Source organism: Marmota marmota, unplaced genomic scaffold (genome assembly GCF_001458135.2).
Source record: "Marmota marmota marmota unplaced genomic scaffold, marMar, whole genome shotgun sequence".
Lineage (NCBI taxonomy): Eukaryota > Metazoa > Chordata > Mammalia > Rodentia > Sciuridae > Marmota > Marmota marmota.
This window is the reverse complement of record NW_025999924.1, coordinates 2,181,490-2,206,043: the sequence shown is the minus strand read 5'-3', so window position 1 is coordinate 2,206,043 and position 24,554 is coordinate 2,181,490. Positions and strand designations below refer to the sequence as shown.

The following is a 24,554-nucleotide window of genomic DNA, read 5'->3' as shown; positions in this document are numbered from 1 at the left end:
TACATAAGCAAAATAAGAAAATCTTAGCCAAGAATCTTTGAGGGAAATTGCATTATGTTCAAATAAAATGATGATACTTGGCCCAACACAATTAGTAGAGCATGTAAAGTCAAGGCAGTTTTGAGAGGTGGGAATGAAGGTCATAATAATCCACCCATACTCCTCTCCTCTAGGCAAGTGTATAGGATGACTACATTGTTAGAGGATGTTTTTAGGGGATGTTCTATATTTAAAAATGAACTATCTTGTCCTGATTAAGTTTTTCCTTTCCAAGCAACTTTTTTAAAATACCTAGCTTTGGGCTGGGGTTTGTGGCTTAGTGGCAGAGTGCTTGCCTTAGCAGGTGTGAGGCACTGGGTTCAATTCTCAGCACCACATATAAATAAATAAATAAGTAAATAGGTTCATCAATAACTAAAAAATATTTTTAAAAAAATACCTACCTTTAAGGCCAAACACTTGCAAAGTATAATTGAAATATTAAATATTAGCTTGGCCACCATATTTCATTTTTAAAATAATGACATTTTGGCCATTTACAAGTTTTTTATAGTTTTTCAAAAGTAGTTTAAAAATTTTAGTCTCAAAATTAAAAATGTTCCTATTAGCATAATTAAATAACATTGTAGATACTCTAGATACTTTCTTAGAGCCAGTCCTTCCTGGCTTTCTATGCCTATGTTATATATGCTATACACATATTTTTAGTTTTTACAATATTGGGCTTAAGTATTATACAAACTTTGTGGTGCAAAAAAAAAAAAGTCTCTGGGGTTTAAAATCTAGCCAATTAGCTATGCCTTATGTATTTTAAGTTAAAAACCAACAAAATGACAGACATGGTGGTACATGCCTGTAATCCCAGAAGGCTGAGATAAGAGGATCACAAGTTTGAGGCCAGCCTCAGCAACTTAGTGTAGCCCTGTCTCATAAAAAATAAAAAGGGCTGGGGATGGGGCTCAGTGGTACAGTGCTCTGGGTTCTATCCCTGGTACAAAAAGTAATAATAAAAAACAAAAAAGGGTATAAAAACCAACAAAAATGGAGGAAATAAGTCTTCTCCATTTTTCTAACAGATTTCTTGCTATTTCTTAATTAACCCTGAATCAAAACCACTATATTGGTTTTTTTAATGCTACCTCTTTTATTTAAAAGTGTAACCTGAATGTATTTAGATTAGGTTTTTCCAAACTGTGTTATGTTCTTTGGGGAAAAAAGTGGTACAAAGGAGAATCCATGGCAGTCATATTAGGTTAAAGACTCCAAGAAATCATGCAGAAAAGAAACTTGTCCAAGTTCTGCTTATGTTTCCCAAACTTTAGGTATCTGACCATGGAATCTTTTCCTGTTTGAGAAATGGAGAAATTGTCCTTAAATATATTCTACTAAATCAGTGATTTCCTCTAACCATATGCAAACATAAAAACAATAATTCCTAAACAAGATCAAGTTTCCTCTCATTTATAACCAGTTAAGATGTACAGTGCCCCTTGCCACTTTCCTTTACATGTAATGACAAAGGAATGAGGCACAGTTAATTATTATTTCAGTCCTGGGTTCCTGCCCAAAGCTTCCTAAGCTCATTTTCAGTAGGTCCATTCTTAAAGTTTCAAAAATGCACTTACACATCTGATACAGCAGTAGTGGATATCATGAGTCAAATTCTGACACACAATCTATTTATATATCTTTTATTTTTTTTAGATCTAGACAGAAACAATATCTTTGTTTTATTTTTTTATGTGGTGCCGAGGATCGAAACCAGTGCCTCTTGCATTCGAGGCAAGCACTCAACCACAGAGCTACAACCCCAGCCCTCTATTTATATATTTCTGATAAAATATTAGAGGCAATCTGGGGATAGTTTCCAAAATAGGGATGGATATGTGGCTCGGTGGCCAAGTGTCCCTGAGTTCAGTCCTCAATTTAGAAAAGCCATGTTTAATAGTCAACAAAACGAAACTAAAAAGTTGTATTTTGAATAAATGGGATTTTAAAAAAAAATAATGTTTATTAAGGTGAGAGAAGACGGAATTTTTTTTTAGAATCCCAAACTTCACAATATTCTCTGCTTTATGCCTCCTCCCCAAACATACATAAATATTATAAAACCTTGTTGAAGGACTGGGGTAGTGGCTTAGAGGTAGAGCGCTTACCTAGCATGTGTGAGCCACTGGGTTCAATCCTCAGCACCACATAAAGATAAAATAAAGATATTGTGTCCACCTACAACTAAAAAATATATATTTAAAGAAAAAAAAAACTTGAACTCACCATAAAAAAAGCTCTATAAATGTTGAGAAAAGCTGAAGAAAAAACAAATAGCTTATGGCAAAAAAAATATAAAAAATTAATGTTACAACTTTAACAAATCACAGAAAAATACTTTTAAATTGTTACAACAGAACCAGTGAAACCACAGCTTTAGTAAGAGAAGTAAGAATTATAAGGACCACATTCTTTGCTTCAATGCTTTTATTACTCTAAAATATTCCATAAGCAAAATATGTATATAAATTCTTTCCATGAACAGCTTAACTATAGACACCCTAACATTTTGGATTTACCTTAACCTAGTTTTTCTTAAAATGGGCTCTGCAGACTCATGAAGACCAGGAGTTCTGTATAAGCAAGTTTTAATTTTAAAGATAATATATAAAGCATATCCTAGATCACCTGAACAACCAGCTTATAATTAAACATTGAATTATTTCAATGTCTGGCGTTATAACGTGTCTATTATACTAGCTTCAAGTAGGTACTGGTAACCTAAAAATAACATTAAGTGTTATTCAAACTGGTCCATACCATTCTCAAAAATCCTTAGGTTCTCAAATTTAAGAAATACTGTCCTAAGCTTTTATAAATACATTTAGGTACAAGGGAAATTCATAACCCTTTGAAAGTCTAACTTACATATCTTATTATTCTCTCCCAAAAAAAGACAAAAACCCAGGACCTCTTATAAAAGTATCAAATTTATTTCATTATCTGGTTTCATTTTAAAATGAGAGCTGTTGGACAATTACTTAATATTCATTCTCAGAGGTGCAGAAACATTAATAAGCTATTAAATACAATGAATAAAATTACTGGACCATGCATTTAGAAAAGCCATGTTTAATAGTCAAAGTTCCAGTTATACTACTTAAGGAGAGATCCTTTAGCTCTGTACTTTGAATTATATGATTCTCATTTTGAATACAATTTTATTCTATTTGTACAATTATTACTATACCCGACAAAATCTTCCCAAATTTTAAGCCTTTCTTACCATTGAAGAAGTTATGGCTTAGCTATTAACTCTATTAAAAAAAAATATGAAATTTCAATTTTTACCTCAAACTTTTTGGATCAAAAAGTACAGGACATCACTACCTATGAGTTAAAGAATGGAATAAAACCAAAAGTGCCATCTATATAACCAACAAATTACCTGATAAAACTTTTTCACTGTTTCACTGTTTTATATAACACAAAAATAAAATGGTTCCAAGATACTACAGTATTTGGCCTTTTTACTACAAGCTTTAAATCATAGTGTCATTCTTCTCAACAACACATCTCTTAAGAAAATGGCAATGTTCATAAGTACAAAGACTGTTATAACCAGAAGACAGTATTCTACATAATCAAGAAAATTCTTTATAAAATTAGGTTTTAAAAATGAGAATGTCTTGATAATCGCCAGTTGTCTTAAAGGCTAAAATCAGAAAAAAAATGAAGAAAACAGACTTGTATACTCATTAATACTATTTTACTTTGAGAAATCCAAAAATGAGTACATTCCAAGGAATAAGCAATAATGATAAAAGATGTGATTAATATACTATATCTCCTTTAAGAACAAACTTTTCACCTCAGAAAGGATAATTGTCTTATATTCTTAACATATTTTGTTCAGAAAAGGATCCCATTTTAAGCCACTATTTGAATAAAGTTCACAATCTAAACTCATTTCTCCATAATCATTTCAGTACAAAAGCTGCAAAATGGCAAATAACTTAATCACCTATGAAGAATTTGTATTGCAAGTTGGGTATCCCTTATCTGAAATGTCTGGGACCAGAAGTGTTTGATTTTTTTCAGATTTTGAAATATTTGCATATACATGATGAGATGTGTTGAGGACAGAACCTTAGTCTAAACACAAAATTCATTTGTTTCGTATAGCCTGAAAGTAATTTTATGTGGTATTTTTATATTTTTTTAGCATACTTGTGTTTTTACTGCAATTTTCCACTTGTGGCATCATGTTTGTGCACAAAAAAATTTGGATTTTGGAGCATTCCAAGTTTGAGATTTTCTGATTAGGGATGCTCAACCTGTATGTATGCTTATTTATAACTGCCAGTAGATACCTACAAACTTCGGTACCCAAGCCTAAAACTACAGTATGGAGGTCAAAACATGATTCTTCTACATGATCAGATTTCATACTAAATAATACTATCATGAAATCCAAAGAAACCTTAGTGAGTCCTTCCAAAGCTGCATAATTTTCCAAATGATTTTTCTCTGGTTGCAGAGCCTATACATTCCTTCAGTCCTTTTTGAGTCGTTTAGCTTTTGCAATATTCTCTTGACGTTTTTGTTTCTTCTTTTGTTCCTTCTCCCTGGCTTCAATCATCTTGGCCAATTTCCAGGACAGTACAGCACTTGCTAGGAACAGTGGAGTAAGGGCCAAAATAACTGTTGTAAGGAACCCATATGGGTCTTTTGCAGCCCATTCCACAATATACTCAGCCCAAGCCTTTATGTCAAACATCTTTGTAGCAGTCTTAGGAAAACTGGGGGGTCAGCTGGGGATGGACAACAGGAAAAAGACTGTATGATTAATCAAAATTCTGAAAAAAGTTACAGAGTTAACTCACAATTCCATTATCACTCAATTTTTTTTAAAGTACAAATTAGTACTATTTTTAATAAGGACTAATAACTCCAGTTAGAGGGGGAAAAAATTCAACTAGGCCAACAAGAATAGCAACTTTTGGGAGGGAAAAGGTGACTACATATTGAACCCGGAGTATTTTACCACTTAGCTACATCCCAGCCCGTTTTATTTGTGATCCTCCTGCTTCAGTGTCCCCAGTTGCTAGTATTACAGGCATGTGCCATTACCTGCAGCCAGAATAGTAACACTTTTAAAAGATGTAAATTTATAGGAAACAAAAGTAAAAATTATTTGAACTCTGTCTCAAGGACTACTAAGTTCTCATATGCTTCCTAAATTCAAGATAAACAGCACACTTTTACAAGAGTCTGTTTCACATGCTCATTTCAGGAAACAGCTGAATCCTGTTTGTAATTTAATGTATCCTCAGTACTACCAGGTAATTAACAAAAGTACAAATCAAATTTTTATGTTTAAAAAAGGACAAGCCCCAAAGCATGAAACACATTCCCATGGAAAGGAAAGTGATAGATGGCTATTTCCTAAAATGGAATAGAAAAAGGCAAGGGAGCCAGGATGATACCTACATTCATATGCCAAAAGGTATAAGCTAAAAAGTGTGTGCTATTTTATGCCCTTTCAGCTTTGGAGACCCCTACTGAATGAAATAAAAGAAAAAAGTTATTATAAAAAGTGCCATCCATTTTGTTCCTTTTTCTGTTGATAAGGGAAGTCATCTGGCAAATAAGGATTGGATGAGCTTGAATGACAAATTCTATTTTGGCCCACAGGCTTTTGTACCTTTCATGTTTGTGCTAATCTCTATTCAAACTGGAGAATTAAAATACCTGGGTAGGGTATGGGTGTAAATATACTTAAAAATGTCTGCTAAGATTCAAAAAAATCATCTACCTTATGCTTGAGTAGTGATCTCTAATTTTGTCCCGGGATTATCAGTGAGCCAAGCACAATTTCTGATGACCCTTGGTGGTTTTGCCTTCTTTGGTTCCACAGTATACTTCTGAGAGCGTTAAATTCTATAAAATGGATAAGTAGAAGAGAAGAGAGAAAACATTTAAGTCAGAACTTTCAGAATAACTGTAATGTTTTCACATGGAAAATTTCTAAATTCTGTAACATGTAAAACTGTCAATTACAAACTTTTAAATACCTATTTTTTTCCTAATCTGAGTTTACACAATTATAATTCCCTGTAGGGAAATCCTAATTACTGGAAATCAAGTATTTTACAGAATTATTTATTTCAATAAAATTATTTATGATATTCACTGACTTGTAAGACAAGCTGGCTCACTTCACCATATCTATTTCTAGAACTTGAACTTTGTATACCAGAAAGGTTGATATCCATTCATTCATTTATTCATTAGATTAAGTACATCATTACAAAAATCAAACACCTAGCCTTACTCTTCAAAGGTATTTTTTTAACTGTTATTGCGATTCGTGTCCTTTTTTAGGAAAATCAGAAAAGATAAACAAAGCCAATTATTATCCCCAATACCATCACGCAAAAACTGTCATTGGTTTCAAATCCATCTTTCCAGTTTCTTCTCATTTTCAACAAAAATCATGCCTCTATTTCCAACTTACGATACATGACATTAAATACACTAGCCCTCGACTTCAAAACGTCGCCACCCATAATTGGAACCGGGTTCTACTAAAATGGATCCTTCTTCAGCCCAGTAATGCACTAATTAATTTAAGTTTTAGTGAATAAGCAAAAGAACTTTGCAAAGTTAAGCCAGGGCGAAGGACCTGGTTTATGGCAATGTTTTACTGTTTACATAAAGGCGTTGTCGTCCACAGGCCGCACATCTCTAGTGCACCTCAATATCCTACCAGACGCCCAGGCCTCACACTGTAAGGAACAGATACTACTCTTCTTCCGCCCAATAGATCGATGGGGCTCATCTCCCGGCCAGCCCTGCCTGGCGCCTGAAGCTGCAGCTGGTGGTTCTGGACAGCCAGCCATACTCAGTCCTTTGTCTTGCCCTCCTTCCTTAGGACTCCCTTTGCTCATTCTTCCTTCCCGCAACGGGCCCGTGGGAGCCACGTTTATCCCTGCCCCTCGACCCAGCAAGCGCAGGCCCTCATCCCGCCTCAGGCCGGGCAGGGCTCGCAGAGTAGAGGGCCTCGGGGAACCCGGGTCGGCCCCGCCACACCTTGGGCTGCGGCCACCTCTGCCCGACACCCGGACACCATTGCAGAGGCCGCCATCAGCCGCTCTGCATCGCCCCAAAAGCACGGGCTCCCACTTACAACTCACCGCCAGACCGGAAGCAGGAAGGCGGAAGTCGAGTCCCTTGCGTACCGCCCACAGGCCGGCCCCAGCTCGGAGTCCGGCGTGAGGAAGTCGAGGGGCTAGTTTCCGGCTGCGCCATTGCTGTGGGTCCCGGGACCTCCACTCAGAGGACGTGGGGGGCGGGGGCGGGGGCAGGGCAGCGTGGAGATTTCCGGGGAGCCGCAGGTGAGGCCGTGCGGTGTGGGCGGTGGCACTGGGCTCCCCGGGGGGCCAGAAACCTGGGCCTCCTGCCCGGGAATGGAAGGTGGGCGAGAAGGCGTGGGGCTGCCTTGGGAGCGGGCCCCAAACTGATAGGTTCGCCTGCCTGTGCCCCCGACGTGAGTCGGGAAACAGCTCCCTCTCCTGCTGAAGCTGCACCGTTGGTGGAGGTCCTGGTGGTGATGTCTTTGGCCGCGGGGAAGGGTCAAGAAAGGAGGTAGTTCCCACACACCGCCCCAAAGTCAGGGCGAGTGCCCCTCGAAGATCCTTGAAAGACTGGATAGTTCTGCCTGGTTCACCACTCACCTGGTTCCCCTCTCACGATTGCACAATATTTAAGTCTTCCTGTTCGGGAGGGGAAATAGCAGCTGGGCTAGGATGAATCCACTGAACCTTGTTACTAAGGGGAAATGCTGCCATGCTGTGGGAAAGGGGTTTTTTGTTGTTGTTGTCTGTTTGTTTTTAATTTAAGAGCCTAACTCATTTAACAAAAGAATGATCAACATTTGCCCAAAGTAAACTTGATAAATAATTAAGTTGTCAGGGCATAGAGTTCCCACAGAGGTACTTGTTCTTTCAGTACACAAATAAAGGGATGCAAAAGTCAACAAGCAGAAAGGGTGAGTTAATATTGTCTTCTAATCTACAGGAACTGAAAAATTAGCTCTGGTTTGGTTGGCGCTCAAATTTTGTGATTGCACTGAACTGCTTGCTCTGTTTGTCTACCTCTGGCAAATGTTGCAAGACCTCTTCACTGTTGTGTGCCAAATAAAGCAGGTTTTTATACTTGAAAGACGATAGAATGTTCTCTTTGAGGAGCAAGCTGCAACATGTATAACTAGTTTAGGTACAACAGTAACTATTATTTACTAAGTAACAGGCTTTGGGCAGATAATCTAACAATCTAAAATACTGTTCCTTGAACATATGTTAATGTTTGTATGTTGTATTACCAGCAGTTGTTATTCATTCTTCTTGGAAAACCTGGATAGTGGTTTAGACCTAGCCTGTACCTCTAGTGGTCAGAAAAAGCAGATTCAGTAACTGGATTGTGTTGCAGGAAACTTTGTACGACTTATTGTTCTTAAAACTTGCCCAAGTACTGAATCCAGAATGGGGTCAGAGTTTATTATTTCACTATCTTTCACTTCAGAGGCCAATGTGTGGGTATTTTATTTTAATCTTGGACTTAGTTTTCTCAAGTACTGCCTCCCAGTATTTGCCTCTTTGATAAAAGGCGCAGGAATATTAAACAGAAAGAAAAGGACCTGTAAGGAGGAAGCTTCTGAAGCCTCTCTTTGTAACCCAGATCATGCCTTCACAGTCTAATTTTACTAATCTAGCTTCAGTTTACAGGGCAGACTGCTAGCCCAGAAGCATGAGGATTTCCACAGTGCAGCTCCATACTGCATTCTGCCTTACCTTAACAAATGGTGGTGATAAAATTTGTTCAGATACAGTGAACTGCTTTCTATAGTGAGTAGTCTTCGTCTGTGAGTCATGGCACTGATCTTTATACAATCTCTGATAAGTCACTCCGAACCTCTTCCATATGTGGAAAGGATCCTAGGTGAGCTAGAGTACCCTTTCAGCTTTAAGATCTGTAGATTGGAGGCTAGGGATGTGGCTTAAGGTAGAGTGCTTGCTTGGCATGTGTAAAGAAGTCCTGGGTTCAATCCCCAGCACTACAAAATAAAAAATCTATAAATCAGACCATATTTGGCCTTTTTTCTGACTTAAGCTTCATAAACAGCTGCATAATAAAGGTATTTAGTAGAAATATCACTGCATATTAAAGTCTTATTATTTTTTTGAGAAGATTTTGACCTGGCTTTTATTTTCTCAAATGTCTTTCCAAATACCATTTTTGCCATATGTTTGATATAAAAGCCTTTTTCCCGTGGGAGATACAAAGTTATATTTCACCCTAACATGTCAAAATTGTGAAGGAGTGAAACCTAAATAACATATTTTAATAATAATTTGATTTAAAAACTTTGAGAACTCTCTCCTGCACATATGCTTTTTTCTCTGCAGTAACTCTTCACTTATTTGACTTAATTCTAATGAAATTGACTTCTTCCCTAAGTGTTATTTCGTGAGTTTTTTTCCCTTTCCTTTGAAACATTATGCAAATACATTTCTTATAGGCATATTTATGTAACTTAAAGGAGTAATTAGGTTTAGTGCTATTTGTAAGATTATACTGAAGAAAAATTAAAGTTTTCAAAACAATTTATTGAGTGCATACTCTATAATGGTATTGAGCTAGATGCTTTTGATTATTATCACTAATTCTGAGACTATAAATGATCCCTCAGAACTGTATTGCCCATATTTTACAGAGGAGGAACCAGAACTTAAAAAATAGAGCAGGATTCTAAACACATCTCACCAAAATTCCTCCCTGTTTTTCATGCTCAAAGACTTGACAAAAATGCTTATTTCATAAAAATCAAAGTATGTTTTTCATTTTATAATTGTTAACTGGTATCTAAAATTGTTAAATACTGTAATTCAAAATTGCCTATTGCCCAGGTGGTGGCAGCATGCCTCAAAGAGCTGGTATTCAAGGGAAGGGTTTCCCAGCCTTGCTACTTGTTTTCTTCTTCATCCCATATTCATGACCTGTCAACTTCTCTGCAAGGTTCTTTCACTACTACCATATTCCACTGGCCCATCAATCGTTCATCCTGCCTTTAACTTCATCTTCTGTTTGAGTCATTTTCTGCCAGTTTCCTTTCAACCTGTTTTACCTATAAAGTATCCACCAAATTGTTTTCTAGAAGACTCATTTTAGCCTATTCAGTAAGACAAAGATTTTTTTCAGTTATTTTAAAATCATTATCAAATGTTATTTGGCAGGAACACCTAAGCTAAATATTGGCTAACATTTCTAGGAAATACTTGTTTGAGTTAGAAGACATGCTTGCTTCTTAATCTTATGGATATACCAGTGAAGGAGGTAATGAAAAGCTTTTAAAAGGTGGAATTAGTCTTCAAAATAAGAAAAGGAAGATTTACTAGGGAGCAGTGCAAGATTATATAATTCATAAAGAATGCATATAAATACATAACAGAATAATGAGTTAACCCTTCTTTAGTCAAAAAATTACTTAGTACATTCTTTTCATGTCTTTTCAGGGCCACTGCCTTGCTAGAGGTTTCAAATCAAGTACAACCTTACAAGAGGCCTTCCCACCTCTCACTTTTTTTTCTTCCCACATCACTTAACTTCAGTCTGATACTTATTTGTTTACTGGTTTATTACATTTTCCCACTAGAATGTAAGCAATGAGATCAGTTACCCCAATAGCTAGAATGTTGTTTCAAGGTACAGTGTTGTTCTTTACCAATAAAACTTTATTAGTGTTTGAAGAAATGAATGCTGGGTATTTGTGAAGCTCATGTAAAAGTACCAAGTGTTGGAAGATATTTTCAAAGTCATAAGAGATGCCCTGGAAAGACAAATCTAAAGATAAATAAGATGTTTGGGGAGGGCTTAAAATAATGTGGTTATCCTGTTAATGGAAGAAATTTAGTTAATGATTTCCCAAGTATGTAAAATATTTACAGTAAAGTAGTGATTCAAGAAAGTAGTGACTTATCAGCTTCATTAAGATAAAAGGAATTAGTCCTAGACTGCAGATGCTAAGAGTTATAGTAAGAACAGGCTAAATTAGAGATCTAAACAAAGATCTTTGAAGATGGGATAAAAATTATATGCTAACTAGATGCCCTTCTAGATACTATCTACCCTTATTCCCAATGCAGACCCCTGATATGTAGTAACAAGTAAAAATTTGCCAGTAAATTTTTTTCCATTGACCCCAATTTTTGTTTATTTTTAAATCTGATATCAATTCAGAATCATTAGTTCTCATTCAGTACTAAGGAACATAGGAAATCATTTGGAACTGCATTTCAACGTCTAATTCTAAAAGCTGGTCTGTGACCTTAATAGTCTTCAGGGTATAATGTGTGTATTTGGAATTTAGTTTAAAAAATGAGCAAAAATTTCCTGGTGGCAGACTATAAATATAGTTCCCTAAACCACTATCACTTACAGACATCTTGCTCCTAAATTCTTGCATTTGCTAAGTTCACAGTTTGTCTTTAGGCTTCCTTACTTAGGAAGTGAAACAGTCTGAAATTCAAAACGTCCATTCCAATTCACATAGGTCTTCTTGAAGAATAAGTAATAGTGGCATGATGGATTTCTGGAGACTTTGAATTTGGTATTTTCTAAATTTTTAGATTTTACCATGATCAACTAATTTTCCACTGTGTGGTAGGTAGATACTACCTAACTCCCACCGAAAGAAGGATCTCACTCTGTTGTAACACGCTACATTGCAGTTGTGGAGTTGTATTTCTTTTTCGTTTGGTTTAGTTTTATGGTAGGTTATGGTTTTTGGTTTTGGTTTTCAGTGTTGGGGTCTCAACCCAGGGCCTTATGCACTGTACCACTGAGCTACATTCCTAGCCTGAGATGTACAGTTAATGAGCATAACTGTATTAAGAATCTGATTTAATCTTTCATTCTAGGTTCATATTTGATCTCATTACATGGACCAAGGAAATCATTTACTATTTCTGTGCCTGGGTTCTCATATCCATAAAATAGTGTGAATAATATCTATTTCTTATAAATCTAACCAATTGATGAATAAACATGTAGCCTCCTTTTTTTAAAATAAAAAAGTGATATTTGTAGAATGCATTTGTAAGTTGATTGTTGGAAGCTTATAAGGATTCTCATGGAATTAATATTACAAGTAGTGGTTAAATTCCTCATTCAATCTGTAAATGCACACAGCCTAAGTGGAAAGAGTGCCTCTGCACAAAAATAATAGAATATAATTTTCAGCACTAGTGAGAAAATAATAAAAATTAAATTAAGTTTGAATTGCCTTATACCAAGTAAGATTTTTATAAAGATCATGTTGGAAAATGACTTTGTCTGGGTGCTTTTTTCTTTCAAATCTTTATACCCTAGAAGGTATGAATGCTTTGTCTCCATTTTCTGACCATCTTACCATATATGCAGTCCAGGAATCATTTTTAGTTGCATCTGTTTTCAAATCTGCTCAGCCCTTTTATACCACAGGAAACTAAAGCTACGTGTGAATCTATAAATTATTCATTTGTGTATATATAATGCATATGGAATATATTCTTATACACTAATCTGTGAGGTGTCCCTCCCTCACTGTCTATAGAATGAAGTACAAACTCCTTAAAGGAATCTAATGATTTTTACCAGTCTGGTCTAACTTCTATATAAACCTTAAGCATGATTGAGATCATTTATTTCAAATCTCTGCAGTTCTAAGAGATGCTTTTTGCAGCAGTGGTTCTAAATTTGGAACCATACTACCTAGTTTGAATCCAGCCTTGCAGCTTACTAGGATGGTATGGTGCTTTGAGAATACACTTCAGATCCCCAACTACTGAAAGCTTTATTGACCAAGGACCCCATCTACTGTGCTCTGAAATCTGTCCCTGCATTTGTGCCAAGATTGTTCTTTCACAGCTCAATGACAAAGCAAAACAGAGATACCCAGTCAGGTCTGTTTCTAGAAGACACAAGGTTCCTCTACTAGCCAACTTAGACTGAAGGGCTCCCCATTTGCTTTGTCAAGTCTTTCTAGCTGTATGTGGCAGTCAAGGACACTTCCACTCAACCTTCCTTCCTATCTGTCTTACACTGGGGTCAGGCTTGCAGTGTAATGTGATGTCTACCCAGTCTTTACCAACTGCTACCCCATCCTCTCATAAAAATCTTGCACATTTAATTAGGGCTGGGGTTGTGGCTCAGTGATAGAGAGCTTGCCTCACCATGAGGCACTGGGTTCCATCATCAGCACCACATAAAAAATGTTAAAACTTGCACATTTAATCCCATGTTGGCACCTAGTTTTGAGGTAATAAAATTGGAACAGGCCCATTACCTGGCAGACTAAAGAGGTGCCATGCTGTTGGTAGGCGGTACATTTATAGTCCCTGGCATAAGGTTGTAGCTTAATTTTACTAGTGTTTACCTGGACAGTGTTCTAGTGGAGGGAAATACTGTGGTAAATATGAAGATACAGATATTTGAAAAAATATGGGAGGAATAATGCTTACAAGGACAGTTGACTACTGCTAACTTGTATTGTTACTGCAAAAGAAAAATGAGAAACAGCTGTTAAGCAGTTAATGTCTTTAAGTGTGAGAGGCTTTGTGGTAACTTGTAAAGAGGCCTTTATCACTTGTAGTGGAAGGACAAACCCCAGTTAAACTGCAACTAAAGAACTGGGCTGGGGTTGTAGTTCAGTGGTAGAGTGCTTACCTAGCATGTGTGAGGTACTGGGTTTGATCCTCAAGATATAAGTACACTATGGGAGATGAACCACATAAAAATAAAGGTATTATGTCCATCTACAACTAAAAAAAAGAATTGTTGAGAGGCACAGAACTCCAGATATGTTTGATTGTTGAATATTTAGTTCAGGCAGTTCTGTTAATATAAGGGTGGAGAAACCTAAGATCCCAAACATTGGATGGGGTCATCTGAATGGATACCCCTGTGACTTCCTCTGACCCTGTGGTACACCTAGCATGTTAGCTATGTTGGAAGATGAAGAAGGCTGGTGTCACAAGACAGTAGTCTTTTTCTCAACCTTTACTTTCCTGGCTGCCAAGACAATAACTAGGATTAAATCCAGCATAACCCAGTTGAGACACTGACTGGTACTGGGAAGAACCAGTGGAGTAATCCTGGGATTGGATTTTAAGGGTGCTTGGGCCTGTGGATTAAAAGCTGTCATAGTGGGGAAAGCCAGATGTAACACTGAAACTGCCTCTTGCTCCTTCCAAGATAAAAGATCAGATGCAAAATTATTTCTTGGGGACAACAGAGATTAGTTTAAGAACTGAAGGACGGGCTGGGGATGTGGCTCAAGCTGTAGCACACTCGCCTGGCATGCGTGCCGCCCGGGTTCCATCCTCAACGCCCATACAAACAAAGATATTGTGCCTGCCGAAAACTAAAAAAATAAATATTAAAAAATTCTCTCTCTCTCTCTTAAAAAAAAAAAAAAAAGAACTGAAGGACAGAGGTATGGTAGTCCCAATCCCCTCATTAATTTGCCAAGCTGGTTCCTAAAGATACTGGATGGATCCTAGAGAATGACTTATAGAATATTGCTGACTTAACGAAGAAATAACCCTGATCCCAGCCTCCATGCTGGACTTGATTGCTAGAGTATATTAGTAAAGCCTTGTGTATGAAGTATGCCATCATTGATTTGGCAAATCATTCCATTCCATTTTGAAAAGAGGATCCAAAAATAGTTAATTTCAAAAAAACAATATCCATTTAGACTGAATTTTGTATCAGGGCTTTGTTAACTTTCCTACCCTCAAACATAATAGAATGTGAAGAAATCTGAATCATCTCAGTATCACTTAGAGCTCCGCACTGATCCATTTTATTGACAGCATAATATTGATTGGACAGGATGAGCAGAAGATGGCTACCATGCTGAAGGCCTTCATAAGATATAAGTACCCCAGTGTATGGGAGATAAACACTTAAAATTCTACCACTTAAGTAAACTTTTTTGAGATCCAGTGCTCAGGGGAGTATCACTATATCTTCTCCAAAGTGAAAGACCAGTTGCTGAATCTTGCATCCTCTACCACCAATAAGGAAGTATAGCAGTTGTAGGCCTCTTTTGGTTCTGGAGGCTATGCATTCTACAACTAGAAAGTGATGCTGCAGCTTACATACCAAATGACATGGAAAGCTGCCAGCTCTGAATGGGGCCCAGAGAAGGAAAAAGCTCTAACAGTGCCAGGCTTCAGTGCATGTTTCCCTGACACTTGGCCCATATGACCCAGAAGACTCCAGGTTGTCAGTGGGCGGGGTGGGGGGGAAGATGCAATGTGGAATTCTTGGCAAGTCCAGTGGAAGAATCAATACAGGCCCCTGGGAATCTGCAGCAGGGCAATGCCATCTGCCGCAGAGAATTATGTCCCCATTGACCAAGCTATGAATGTTTGACTATAGGACAGGTAAACTTGCTCCTCTTCCCAGTTCTTGTGTGAGTGACTGATTTCTAACTCCATCATTTCAGCAATGTTTACTAGTTGACATTCTTCCAAAAGAAAGTGTTACCCCTTCTTCCTCATTCATTTTATCAGTTCTTACAAAATGAACTCATGGTTTCTTAGTCAACTGATTAAAATCCATTGTTATTTTAATGTTTTAACTGTTCCAGATTTGACCAGTGGAAGCACCAGGATGCCTGTGTCCTTGTGCCCTGGTCATTCTTTGAATCCTTTCTTAGTCCTTGGTAAACAAGATGTTCCAGGCTCATTATGTACCTCCTCTCCCCGAACCATTTCTCTAAGAGCCCTGTTTCCTTTCCATGGAAAAATTATGTCCAGGAACCAAGATTTGAGTGCCAGGTTTGCTCATTGCTGCTGGTTTTGTCACTGCTTGTACTCCTTCAGACAGATACATAAATATCTATATTTGTTTTGTTTCAATCTATTAAACACCACAGTTTTGGACTGATTCTGTCAATCCCACTTCAACACTAATTCTAGTTTTTTCCTTTGACATAATTGGTAACTCCCTCAAAAGAGAAAGCAGACTGTCATTAGTCTCAGTATGTTTCAAATATATATTTATTTGCTCAAGGCTAGATAACGAAGGAATTTTAGAATGCTAACTCATCCTACTATGAAAAGAAAGCTTACTAAATTTTTAGGTGACCCTCTGTTTTCAGTTGTCTTCAATTGATGAAATGTCATCTGCTAAGTAATAAATTCCAACTTAAGTCTCAAAACAACCATGCATAGTCCATGAGCACAGGATAGCTCAGGGGCTTCTTAAAGGGATGTAGAGATTCAGCAATCCTTAGGTTACTAGCTTTAATCTTCAGGTCTTCTGTAACGAACAGTGTCTGACACAGAATTGTTTATGTTGGGTAATAGTAGCTGGTCGTGACTTTATCTTTCAGGTCTTAGTGATCATAATCATGTCTCTAAGAATTGCCACCTCAGCTGAAAGAAAGGGCAGATTTCCCCCAATGGTGCTGTTTAATCTTTTTAAAAGCAAACTATGATAGATTGTTCGTAAGTCATATCCACCCATGCATAAACTACTTAAAGCACAATTCTCAGTTACATCTTTTTATAACCTTGCATTATGACCACATACCCTTTAAAATCATACCAGCTTTTATAAGCTACAAGTATTTTTGCCAAATAATTAAGAAATGATTCAAGGGAAAAAGTGCTATTAAGGCAGTCCTCTGAATCTGGAAAGCTGGTGCTCTCTATACCAAGACTGAATTGATGGTTAGGAGATGGCATTTTGTAGTTGCAGTAGAGATTCAGAATTTAGGATTTTCTGTGAATGTGCTGTCAACATCAGGATTCCAGAGTTTGTCATTTGTGTCTTCATAATGGTTTCTTTTTTGCATTTAGTATTTTGTGTACTGTTTCTAAATAAGCAACTTTAATTTACCATCTTAGCAATAAATGGTAAGCAGTCTAAAGATGAATGGAGCCTTTTATAGTGATAGCATCTTTGAGGAAGGCTTAAATCAAAGTTGACATCAATATTCAGTGTTGCCAAATACATTGTCTTTACCTCTAGCATGACAGGTAAACTTATAATTGATTATTTTTATCAGTACATTGGCCAGGCATGGTGATACATGCCTGTAATCTCAGCAACTTGGAAGGGTGAGACAGGAGGATCACGAATTTGAGGCCAGCCTCAGCAACTTAGCAAGACCCTGTCTCAAAATAAGTCTGGGGATATAGCTCAGACTTATCAAAGTTTAATATCAGTGTATTAACTTGCCTATTTTACTTGGTATTTTACTTTTAGATTTTCTGTTACCTGCTCTTTGCTAAAAACAAATTTTGTTTTGAGTCCTTAAAGTGCTTGGCCTATTTTCTATGAACTCATATAACTAACAAAATATTAGGAAAATAAAAACAGAGAAATTTTAATCTTTGAAAAGCACATTGACCTAATTCATAAGACCCTGTGAAGGCTACTGTTACAAAAACTGACCTGTCTTGATGTTATCTTGTCTAAACAGCCTTAAATTAATGCACCTATAGTTAGCTAATTAAACAATATAAATGTATTATTAGTAAGTACATCTCTTTCGAGCTTATTACATCAGTTTTACAAGGTAAACACTAATGTGCATACTCCTAAGGTTAAGACCATCCAGTTGGGATTCCATTAAGGTAGTTTTGAAACCAAGTTATCATTAAATGCCTGTGATAGGAAGCTTCTAAATGGCTACCAGTGACACCCACTTCCTGGCATTTGTACCTTTGTATTACCTCTTCATAGTGAGTTTGAACTAGACCCACTAACATGGTCTTGATGAATAAACTGTGGCAAAAGTGTATGGGATCTCACTTCCAGGATTAGTTAACAAAAAATTTGATTTCCCTTGCTGGGCACAGTGGTCCATGTCTGTAATCCCAGCAATTCTAGAAACTGAGACAATAGGATCACAGGTTCTAGGTCAGCTTCAGCATCTTAGTGAGACACTGTCTCAAAATAAAAAACTAAAAAGGGCTGGGCCTGTAGCTCTATGGTAATGCATCCCGAGTTTAATCCCCAATACCAAAAACAAAAAAAAAAAACTCTTCTTTACCCTTGTCTACCTTCTTATTCTCTGAAATGTTCACTTTGATACACACTGTCCTGGTGAAAGGCAGGGGAATTAAAGAGACCTGGCCAACAGCCAATGAGAAACTGAATCCTGCCAATAGCCATATGAGTGAGCCTGAATGCCCACTCTCCTCCGCTGCCAAGCCTAGAGATGACCTCAGCCCCCAGCCAACACTGTACGTGCACACTTATGAGATCCTGGCCAGGGAACTCAGCCAAGCTGTGTCCAGATTCTTAACCAAAAGACTGAGATAAGTGTTGGATGCTTTAAGCTGCTCAATTGGAGGGCAGTTTGTTACCCATAAATAAACAATACAATATCCTCTTTTTAAAAAATCAAAAAAGACCCTCAAACTTCCCTTTTTCTTGATACAGCTTTAGCAATTTAAGATAAATGTTCTACACAGTATTTTTCAGCCCTGGCTGCACATTAGAGTCACCTAGTGGGTACCTGGAATTTACCCCAGAAGTGCAGTTTGAATTAGTCTAGGGTCTGGATGTCAGTATTTTTTAGAGTCCTATAAATTCAGGTAGGTAAAAGAATCACAGATTTAGTAAGATCAATTTATTAAGGCACTTTCTGAGTGCCCAGTGTAGGAACTATGAGGCTAAGCAGGATATGGAGCTCACCCTGCCTTCATAGATAAGGAGAGACATCAACATGTTTAAAAAAAAAAAAAATCCAACATTGTAGCAAATGCTCCAATAGAGTTACAAGGTGATGTAAGAAGCTCATAAGAGGAAACTCCCTAACTCAGCCTGATGAAGTCAGAAAAGATTTGACAGAGAAAATGCTTAAGCTAAATATAAAAACTAGTCAGCAGGAACATGGGGGAGTAAACATTCTGGCCCAAGGAATTAAGGCCCACAATTTTTGGAGAATACAAGGAGATGATATGTTTTTGAGTAATAGGGCAGGAAGAAACTCCACAGGGCTAGGGGGAGTGTTGACAGAGAATAACCAGACAGTAGCTGCAACAGTCTAGACATGACAATGAGACAGACCTATGGTCTTGGCAAAGGGAGAGTTGAGAGGCAGATTGATTTGCTATTCCAGATGCACAAGGATAAGGCACAAAGGAAGGAGCTGGCACTGACTCCCAGATTCTGGCTCAGTGCAGGTGCAGGTGGAAGCCTGTCACCTGGCAGCCAATGAGGAGATGCAATGCAAAAGAAAGGGAGATGCACAGGTCAGTTTCAGACATGTTAAGTTTAGGGCCTCAGAATAAACAACTGGTTGTTGTTGGCACTTGAAATGAAAACCAAATTGCTGTGTCACTTGCTAAAAGAGCACATCTTTCTGGATGAGTTGAAAATAATCAAGAACATAGCTACTGTTAAGTCTCTGTGTTTGGTGATTTGCTGTCGGATTTCAGTAGGACTTGGAACATTTTGAGAATTAGTTGTACTGATGTGTAGAACCCATTCTATTTCATTAAACCACAGAAACCTTTGAAAGTGAAGCAGAAATGCTGCTTTCCACTATTTCTTTTTAGTCCCCTGGCTATAGTTCACTCACACCACAATCTTCTTAGATATATTTACCCCATGTAGGCAAGTAAAACCATTGGTAGAGTTTTCAACTGACATCAGATTGTATTGTGTCATGAAGTGGAAAAGCTTGGCTGTTGACATCCACATATCTTCATTATGATCAGGTCATTATAATTTCAAATGAACATTATATCGAGTGCTTAAACACACTAACTCTGTGTATCAGAGTGAAGTTACATGTTCCTATTGTGAATCCCTGACATGAAAAGGTATGTTTTCCACAGTTTCAATCTGCTCCCTATTGTAGGTGGGGCATATTTTTTCGTTTCTCCTTTTTTAAGGGACAAAGGTATCTAGTATTCTCATTATTTGCTTTGGATAAACTGACACTTAACTTTTAAAACTATTTTCTTCTTCAATCCGGAAAGCTTACATCCTTTGCAAGAGGAGGCGGCACAAGGCAACACATCTGGATCTTACTGTGAAAAAAAGGATTACCAGGTCTCCATGTTGAGCCTTGAGACTGGTGTAAAATAATGCTGATGTCCGATTGACTTGTATCTCATATGTACATCAAACCTGTAATTCAACTTGGCTGCCTCTGGGTCATTTTGATTCCTTCCAACAAGAACATTAATGAAGTTTATGTGTAGCGCCCAATTCTTATTCCTTCCTCCAACAACTGCCCCTACTGCATCTAGTGAAGTCAAAAGCTGGACTAGGTGATACAAATCCAGATCATTACTTAAGCACAGATTGTGTAGGCTATGTTCTTCTCTAATTCTTCAGTCTGGTTTTTGGATGGCATGGCTTTGAAAAGAATGCATACTAATTACTGTCTTGAAGATACATAATAAAACTCAGCTTATTCATGCCTTTGTTCCTACTTTTCATTCTCCTTTTGACAATGATGAATAATTCAGTTACATTGTAGTTTTGCTTAGAATCTTGGTTTACCTCCATGGATTTTCAGTTATGGGAATATTCCAGAACAAATAGTCCTTCCTTAGTCTTTTTATAATGGCATGAGACTGATTTGGAAACATGCTAAAGTTGATTTGAACCCATGTTGGCAAAAATATGAAAGAATATAAGCCAGTTGTTCCCAAACTTTTCTACACATTAGAATCATCTGGCTATCTCTAAAATTCCAAATCCCAGAACATTAAATCACTATTTCTAGGGCTAGTACATAGGCATTAGGAGTTGTTTTACTCCCCAGGTGCGATGACATGATATGAGAACTACTGATTTGGACAAAGCTGTCAATTTGTGCTTGCAGGAGAACACAGTTATGGCTTTTCCTCCTTTGCAATCCGATCCTGCTCTTGGTGGGATGTTTTTGGCTGTCCAACTTCCTCATCCTCTTTATTCACTTGATGAGCAGAGACTTCTTGGAGTATGAGCCTGAGCAGGATCGCAAACACAAAAAAGAGGATTCCATCACCAAAGGCAACAAGACATCAAGGACCACACATATAAAAGAGATGACTGTATTTTGTTGTTGTTGTTGTTGTTGTTATTTATTAATACTTTTTCCTGATACCAAAAGTATTATATCTAAGACTTCTATTCCAATTTCAGATACTGAGAGCTTCTTAAGCACTTAGTTTTTGTGAAACTGTAGTCTACCTGGATGACTTTTGTTATGCTTTGGGCAATTATTTTAGATTTCCTACTTTGAGTTATAATCAAATACAGCATTAACATCTAGAGAGGGGGTATTATGTGCATTGAGTGAAAATTATCCATTTGCCTTATCTAAGGAACACTATTTGACACATAGATAAGTATTTAAAATTTTATTTTCTGTGTATACACAGCTTATTATTTATTTATGTAAGCAATCCCTAGCTGTCCAGAAACTGAGGAAAGTGTGATTTTAAGCATAGCAACAATTGTTTACTCATACATAGTGAATTTACATGCTTGATACCCTTTTTCAGAACTTAGCATTATGCAAATAACTATATGCTGGCTTATAAAAATTTAAAACTAATAGTGTAACTCAATAAAATAATGACTTTGTTATATGTATCTTGAGATAGGTAAATTAAAGCAAATAAAATTACAATTGAAGCTACTAGATGGTTAAAATTACAATTGTAGCTACTAGATGGCTGCAATTATCTGAATAGGTATGATCTTGACTTTCATGAATTAACAAGTAAGCCTCTTACCATAAGTATTTCACTAATTTTAAAACTTTTACTTAATTTGTGGTTAAGTGTTCAATTAAAACCATCTATACTGGCCAGATGTGGTGGGGCCAGCAGATCAGGTGGCTGAGGCAGGAAGATTTCAAGTTCAAGGCCAGCTGGGCAACTTAGTGAGACCCTATTTCAAAATAAAATAAAATGGGGAGATAACTTGGTAGTAAAGCACCCACAGGCTCAATAACTAGTACCAAAATAAACAAACAAAAACCATACACTAATATGTTAATAATATGTAAGCTCTAGATCCTGTTCTTACTTTGGTCATCTCTTTCTTTGATCATAATGATCCCTGAGGAGTGTAAAGGAAGGCACACAGCTGTAACCTAGGATCTCATGATATTCTTCAGGGAAAATCTTCAGAGAGAAAGTTTAGTTGAAAACTGCATGGCTTTTTAACTCAAGATTTTTTTAATATTTATTTTTTTAGTTGGACACAATACCTTTATTTCATGTATTTTTAAGTGGTGCTGAGGATTAAACCCAGGGCCTCGAAGGTGCTAGACGAGTGCTCTACCGCAGAGCCACAACCCGGCCCCAATCCAGTTTTTTGCTGGTATTATATGTTATAGCTTGATATTGTCTGTCTGTTGACCAAGATTTGTATTAGGATCATGACCAAAAGAGACTTTAAGGATATTGTATTTTCAGTAATTAAATGTTATAGGTTTTCATCCAGGGCAGACGGAAGGGAGATAATTTGATGACACAATAACCTAGTACCCAACTAATTCAGGGACATGGAGGAAAAGTAGGTTGATTAAAGCTTAAGTCAAATAAATTATAGGTGGATGTGGCTGGGTTAGTTAAGGTTTGTTTATTTTTATTTCAGAGAAGCAGACTTTTTCTAAAATTAGAATCAACAATGCTAGTGGAAGCAGGAAAGTTAAAGACAGGCTATTAGGTATAAGGTCAAAGTAGAGTTGCTGCTCTGTTGCAGCTCTAAGGACAGGAACATGCCCCTTTGTCTCAAGTACTGCTTCTGCATCATTAACATCAGCAAGTTGTATCAATTGAGAGAGAGAAACAGAAAGAGAGGAGAGAGAATAAGGATACATACATGCAATTCCACCACCAGCCAAAAACCCATAAATCTTTGAAACTCTCAAATACTCATGACACAGTATAGCACTTTTGATGCACTTTGAAACCCTCTTTAATTTTTAAGTACATTTGAACACTTAATATGTATTCAACAGAAGATAATAAGTCTAATATAGAATCACTGTTCTTTTTTTCTCACAAGCCTATTAGACTATGATTATGTATGTGTGTGTAATACATGTATGTACGTAATGCTTAGCATACTAACCCTTGTAAGTTTTTAAAGGTGTTTTTATATGAAGTGTTACATACAAGAAAGCAATAACATGCACAGTCTATGAATAGCTCTAAGAGTAAATATTCCTTTTAACTGCCACTCATAGGAAAAAGAGAAGGAGGTAGTAATCTAATGGGTTTTTTTGTCTATTCTAAGGTAGCAGGTGCTGTCTGACACAGAGATGGCCATTTTCATGCCGATAAATAAAAAGTAGAGTATCGACAGTTGTACCATTGCTTAAGATTAATGTCTACAAGTACATTTCATTAAGAAAATCTATATTTAGTTTTAAACCATCTCTGATTTCATTTCTAGAATTCTAACACAGCATGAAAAGTCCATAGAGGGCAGAAACTGTATCTTCCATTTATTTTATGTACTTCCCAGGGTTCATTGCAATGCTAGCCAGATGTGAAGTCCCATTGCTTTGATACTTTGGAGTAAAATTATTGGTACAAATAAGTACAATTTCTCAGATAGCCAGAACTTTAACTGTTCCTTAATCTTAAGCAGGTGGCAAAGGTGATTTAGTTTAGCTTAATACTTGTTCTGTTTTGAAAGCTGCTTTCCTGAAAGAGAAAATAATAATTTGAATGAATCAATATAATTCTATGTTTTCTCCTCAGTTTTGTTTTTTGTTTGTTTGTTTGTTTGTTTGTTTGTTTTTACTGCCTTACTCCTTTGTACATGTCCTAAGAATGGGGAATATTAGTGTATTTGTGAGGCCTATTTAAATTAAAATCTGGGCCATTTGTTCTCCTTTGGACATGGAAGACAAAATAGATAATATGCTGAGAGATGAGATGATTATTTCTGATAGACCTGTATGTGCTTCAAAGCATGGCCTGATTTTGCTATAAGTTAAGTTGCTGTGCACATTTTGGCCTTATGGCCATAAGTTAATTTCAGTATCTTCCTGTTTTGGGGGGCTTTGTTCAAAAGCTTCACAGGAATAATCAAAATGTTTATCACACTATTCTGAGTTAGCTGAAGTCTTGTTCCTGCGTACACCAAATGACCACTGGCCTAATGCAGTTAACATGAATACTTTACAAGTCATCCAACAACTATTTCAAGTGTTGAGGAAAAGGTACTTTAATTGAAATTTTTCTTAGGCAGAATCAGGCTGGAAAAGAAGACTACTTTTTGTGAATTCAACATATTACCCACACCACTATTCATTTTATGCCTTTGTTCTAACAAATGTGTTCTTTTTTTGCAGTGAGAAGATTCTTATGATTTATTTTCCTTGGGGATTGTAATTTTCAAAAGGTGCTCTTATATATATTACTACCTTATTTAAACTATTTGCTTCCCAGATGTGCAGGTCTTTGCACAAAGCACAAGTCTCTTATGCCCTGAACACACAAAAGGAGCACACTCTGCTAGATTTCCCTTTAATT

At 36.9% G+C, this 24,554-nt stretch overlaps 1 protein-coding gene across 7 annotated transcripts; it reads right to left on the bottom strand.

Annotated features, from left to right (window-relative positions):
- Positions 1 to 2,960: 2,960 nt before the first annotated feature.
- Positions 2,961 to 7,721, bottom strand: Smim15 (small integral membrane protein 15). 7 transcript variants are annotated; one of them, XR_007346339.1, is made up of 3 exons: positions 7,181 to 7,721; positions 5,807 to 5,931; positions 2,961 to 4,802 (listed from the first exon to the last, which is right to left on the bottom strand). XR_007346339.1 is itself a non-coding variant. In XM_048800015.1 (3 exons), exon 3 carries the CDS (start codon positions 4,766 to 4,768, stop codon positions 4,544 to 4,546), a length of 225 nt encoding a protein of 74 aa, XP_048655972.1. In that variant the 5' UTR covers positions 4,769 to 4,827; positions 5,807 to 5,931; positions 7,188 to 7,712; the 3' UTR covers positions 2,961 to 4,543. The 7 variants fall into 7 exon arrangements, 3 of the variants coding, with proteins under 3 accessions (XP_048655972.1, XP_048655973.1, XP_015352764.1); XR_007346342.1 differs by having other exon boundaries at positions 5,807 to 5,915; positions 7,181 to 7,199; XR_007346341.1 differs by lacking the exon at positions 7,181 to 7,721 and adding an exon at positions 7,084 to 7,179 and having other exon boundaries at positions 5,807 to 5,915.
- Between the last annotated feature and the right edge of the window lie 16,833 nt (positions 7,722 to 24,554).